General features: G+C 53.9%; 1 protein-coding gene across 1 annotated transcript in view; it reads left to right on the top strand.

Moving 5' to 3' along the window:
• The window catches only part of LOC129391818 (protein-arginine deiminase type-1-like), a 1068-nt gene extending 770 nt beyond the window's left edge, over window positions 1-298 (top strand). Inside the window, exon 2 of the mRNA XM_055082358.1 lies at window positions 65-298. Within this exon, the coding sequence (XP_054938333.1) occupies window positions 65-298 (234 nt within the window). The remainder of the gene's footprint in view (window positions 1-64) is intronic.
• Window positions 299-5306: the final 5008 nt, after the last annotated feature.

Raw genomic sequence — 5306 nt, 5'->3', positions numbered from 1 at the left:
GGGGCCCCGGGTGTAGAACATCCCCAGCTAACCGGGTCTCTTTCTTGCCTTGTCTCTTCTACAGGTGAACATGGTGGTTTTAGACAAGTACCTGGGCATCCCCAAACCTTTCGGGCCCATAATCAATGGCGGCTGCTGCCTGGAGGAGAAGGTACGGTCCCTTTTGGAGCCTCTGGGCCTCTGCTGTATCTTCATCGATGACTACTTGTCCTACCACAAGCTGCTTGGAGAGATCCACTGCGGCACCAACGTGCGCCGGAAGCCCTTTCCCTTCAAGTGGTGGCACGTGGTGCCCTGAGCCTGCTCCCCACCCGCCATCCTCTCTCCCCACCTGCCAGGGAATCCCGCCAGGATAAGGAACCTCCACCTGGCCTCCATCCTCTTGGGGGAGGCTTGGACGCTTCCCCCCGTGTGCCCGCAAGTGTGCTGATCACTGTGGGTACCAGGATACAGGGATGGACACCGCACATCCTCACCTCTGGCATGGCCTACCCAGCTCAAGACAGACTGCTCTCGCTCTTCCCTCCCCTCTTCCCCATCCAGAACTCCCAGAGGTTCTGGAAAAGATCAACAGCCTTAGCACATTCAGTGTGTGGCCTCAGCAGGTGCCCCGATTTGAGTTGCCCCCCCTCTGTTCTGTCATTCCCTTGTGTTTGCACCAGGAATGGGGCTCACAGGGCCTGGGGCCTGGGGCCTGGGGTGAGGGCCCTGGGTCTAGGCCACTGGTGGCTCTTATAAGACCAGGAAGGGGGATTTGGGCCCCCTGTTTCCTTTTCTGGCTGTCTTCTCCTTCAGGGGGCCCCCAGGCTGTGATCTCCTAGCACTCCTCAGCCATATTTATGTAGGCAAATAAGGACAGGAAAACTCTGCATCTGATGGCCTGTTTCTTTTTTTTTTTTTTAAACATCTTTATTGGAGTATAATTGCTTTACTGTTTTAAAAAGAAAAAGCAACAAACCCCCTTTAATACCTGACTGCCTCCTCAGAAGGGTGTTTGTTACCTGTTTGGAAAGCCTTTAATTATGCGTGCTGGCTGCTTCCGGCTCACAAACGCTGAGAGGCCAAAGTGAGGCCCGACGAGGGCACCCGGAGGAAGGCTGGGCAGGAGGGGAGCAGGCCAGGATGGCAGAGGAGGCTGAGGCACGGGGACAAAACCTGGGACCTGGCCTCTGCGCCCTAGGCCTCCCAGGATTTAAATTTTGGACTCTGGATGTGATGGGGTCTGGCTGTTCCAGATGCAGCAAGGAGAGGGGGCCCAGATGTTAGAAGAGGGTGGGGGGTCATTAGGTTATCTTTGAGGGTGGGGTTTAATTTCCTTTAATAATCTTTAATTAGCCCCCTTCGTTGGGAGGGAAGGCTCGCCCAGTCTCAGCAACTCAGAGACCCTGCATGTAGCTTGGGTTTCACCTGTGAGCAAAGCCCCGTGGCAGGCCTGTCCCCTCCCACAGAAGGCAAGGCAGAGCTGCCATGGGAATTTAATAGCCTGGCCCCAGGTGAAGTCACCGGGACATGCACAGGCAAGCTGGCTTGGCCGGTGCAGGGCGAGAGGTGGGCCCTGCCCCAGACAAGCATGGTCAGGAGGGAACCAGCCGGCCTTCCTCTCCCACAGCCTCTGGGCCTCTACCTTCTGGGTTTTCTCCCTGGCTCCTGGGGAGCTTTAGATTGAGCCACCCGCCCTTAGCTGTGGAACACTAGCCATCAGAGGCTACCACGGAGACCCAGCCTGTGAAACTGATGAAAACGGAACTGCTCTGGTTAAAGGTGGTGGGGGTGGTGTAAGAGGATCCTCCCCTTCCAGAAGGTTCTGTGGAACCCCGTTTGCAAGCCCCTGGTCTAGCCTGTGTACTTTCTGCTCAGAATCATGATACCCCTTAGACTGAGCCAAGAGGAGAAGGAATCTCTTCGGCGGCCAAGGGTGTGCAGCCGGGGTTCCCCAGGGAAAGCTCTGCGGGTGGGAGGGGAGTGGGCATCGCAGAGAGACGGGGATGGTGGCACTGAGTGCGGGGAGCTCTGGAATTGCTGCTGGGCTGTTTGGGGGTGGGGGTTGCTGATGTTCCCTCTGAGAATGTTCCAGGTGACTTGTCACCTCCTTTCTGATTAATAAAAATGTCAACATACATTTCTTCAGGTGGCTGCCTCCTTAGCTTCTGTTCATTGGGCCGTGGGGAGGGAAGCGGGGGGGAGAGGTGCTCTCGGTTCCGCCCACTATGCTACCAGCTCCTTGGCTCAACTTCCACTGGCCATGGGCAGCTCCTACCCAGCTGGGAGAGCCCCCAGGGCCAGTGCCAGGCAGGCAGGCTGACGCAGCAGGATGGCTGGCACACGCCCATTGCCGTGAGGCTGCCTGCCCTGCTGAGATGGCTATCGGGGGAGGGTGGGTCCTATGTCTTCCTCCCTCTCCCTTCCCTGGGCTATCTCCTCCATCTCTCAGAGGGCAGGCAGGCTGGGCCCTATTGGCAGAGTGGGAGAGTCCCCAGCAGGACTGGTGCCCAGGGCCACAGGCCAATAGAATTTCCTTGCATTCCTGCCTCTAAAGCTACTAAGCTACCCAGCCTCAGTGGTCTGATTTCAGGGACCCGAAATTATCACCCCTCTCATCCTACATACTTGGTGCTGCCTCAGATTGCTCCCCTGACACTCACTCACTCACTCATTCACTTTATTTTAGATTTGTTGTGGACTAAGAGGCAAAGAGTTGCTGCCCGTCATGGATACTTTAGTCTGAATGAACCACCAATCTCTTTCTAAAAGCTGGCGTGTAGTAACTGGGGAGAAGTGAAAGCATGAGTCTACTTCCAAAGGGAGATCCAGGGCTCTGAGCTGGAGGCTATCCTGTCGCCATCACAGTGGGCCAGTGCCCAGAGGAATGCCCCTGCTTCCGTATCTGTTCCCCAGCTTTGCCCACGAACGGGTGATGGAGCCTGCCTGGGGCTTCCTCCTGAGCTCTGACTCTTACCCAGAGCTGAGTCAGCCCCCGAGCCGCTTTACAGCCAAAAAAGTGAAGCTGTCCCTGGACCCAGCAGCCCAGCAGCTCTCCTTGAGAAGAACGTCCTTACCAGAACCTGGGATATAGGGGTGCCAGTCTTAGAGTCTCGCTGAGATCCTTGAACTGGTGTGAATGCACTAGCCGGGGACTCTGGGGGAGCAGATCTTGGTCCCCCACCTTGCCTCAGATTGTCAGCACCACCGGGGAGGAGGGAGGAAACCTCTATTCAGCACCTTCTGAGCCTTGCCGGACAGGGTGTGCCCCACCATTATCTCTGCGAGGGCTGGTGAGTAGCCACATTTTCTACGGATGAGGACACCAAGGCTCCAAGAGAGGGGACATAACCCCCAAGGCCACACAGCCAGTGCCTGGTGGAGCCTGGGTCCAAGCCCGAGACTCCTCTCCCCAGAGCCCTCGCTCTTTCCGTTTCAGGTGGCCGAATGCCCCTCTGGGCTCAGTTTCCCCACCTAACGAGTGAGCCTTCCTACTCTGACATTCTAAGCTCCTCCTGGCCAGAGAGGGTTTTCACCCTTATCACTAACTCCTTCCAGAGGCATTTGGCATCTAACAAGAATAACAATAACAACAACATCCATAATAAAATAATACTGAGCTCCACACTAGAGCTCTACCCATGTTTTCCCCTTTAACCCTCATAACAACCATTTTTCAGACGCCAAAAGTGAGGCACAGAGCAATTAAGTGACTTGCGCCTGGTCACCCAGTCAGGATGTAATTGAGGCAGGGCTGAAATCCAGTCCTGCCTGCAATTCCATGCTCTTAAGAAAAAGGTTGATGTTCCTCAAAGTGCCTCAAAATGCTATAGGGGTGCTTGTAAAAAAAAAAAAAAAAAAAAGACTCCAGACGCCAGGCTGCTTATCAAACTGGAGGCTGAGCCTGGGAATCTGCATTTTCATCAGTTCCTCCATCAGGGTAGAGAAACTCCCCACTAAAGCAATGATCTCTGAAAATGCAGTAAAAGGGGTGAAGAGGCTGAGTGTGGAAAGCAAGGACGGTCCCCTGATCCATACGCTGCATCTCTGCACGCCCCCCAGGGTCCTGGTGCCTTGGCCAGGTACTTACTTGCTCCCCTTAAAGTGAGAAATTAACTCTCTGCGCCTGGGTGGGAGCAACAGGTTCATATGCAAATATTGGGTTCCTTCCAGCCAATCCTGAGCTCTTGGCTCTGGGAAGGGGCTGGGCTTCCAGGACTGGAGCCAATGAATTAACATCTTGGGCTGGAAGGGAAAGGCCAAGGACTTTTCAGCCACATGCCAGGGGTTTTGTGGCCCAAGCCCAGCCCAAGGCTAGCATGTCTCTGCAGAGGATCGTGAGAGTGTCCCTGGAGCATCCCACTAGTGCAGTGTGTGTGGCTGGCGTGGAGACCCTCGTGGACATTTATGGGTAAGAGCCAGAAGCCTGGGGGTTTGCAAGCCCCTGGTGCTGACCTCTTGGGCTCTACCTGAGAGGTGTGTGGGGCTTCCTCAAGGCTCAGGCCTGACTTGGCTGCCCTCTCCTGAGTCTTGGCCTTGGCATAGCTGCCAATCATGGAAGCTTGGGTCCTTGTCTTTCTCAGCCAGGCTTTTTAAAGAACCCCCGTTAGGGGGTGTTAAGTGTGGGAGACTGAATGGGGGTAGAGAGGCTTCTACTCACTAGATGCCGGTAGCACACCCCCGACTTATGACAACCAAAAACATCTCCGGACGTTGCCAAGTGTGCCCTGGAGGGAAGATCACCCCCAGCTGAGAACCAGTGTCTCAGACTAAGACTTTAAAAATTGGAACATACCCTGAGAAAACCATAATTCAAAAAGAGTCATGTACCAAAATGTTCATTGCAGCTCTATTTACAATAGCCAGGACATGGAAGCAACCTAACTGTCCATCAACAGATGAATGGATAAAGAAGATGTGGCACATATATACAATGGAATATTACTCAGCCATAAAAAGAAATGAAACTGAGTTATTTGTAATGAGGTGGATAGACCTGGAGTCTGTCATACAGAGTGAAGTAAGTCAGAAGGAGAAAAACAAATACCGTATGCTAACACATATATATGGAATCTAAGAAAAAAAAATGTCATGAAGAGATTAGTGGTAGGACAGGAATAAAACACAGACCTACTAGAGCATGGACTTGAGGACATGGGGAGGGGGAAGGGTAAGCTGTGACGAAGTGAGAGAGTGGCAGGGACATATATGCACTACCAAATGTAAATTAGATAGCTAGTGGGAAGCTGCCGCATAGCACAGGGAGATCACCTCTGTGCTTTGTGACCACGAGAGGGGTGGGATAGGGACGGTGGGAGGGAGGGAGA

This window comes from Physeter macrocephalus, chromosome 3 (genome assembly GCF_002837175.3).
Source record: "Physeter macrocephalus isolate SW-GA chromosome 3, ASM283717v5, whole genome shotgun sequence".
NCBI lineage: Eukaryota > Metazoa > Chordata > Mammalia > Artiodactyla > Physeteridae > Physeter > Physeter macrocephalus.
Note: the sequence above shows the minus strand (reverse complement) of the source record. Positions and strands in the feature narration are given on the sequence as shown.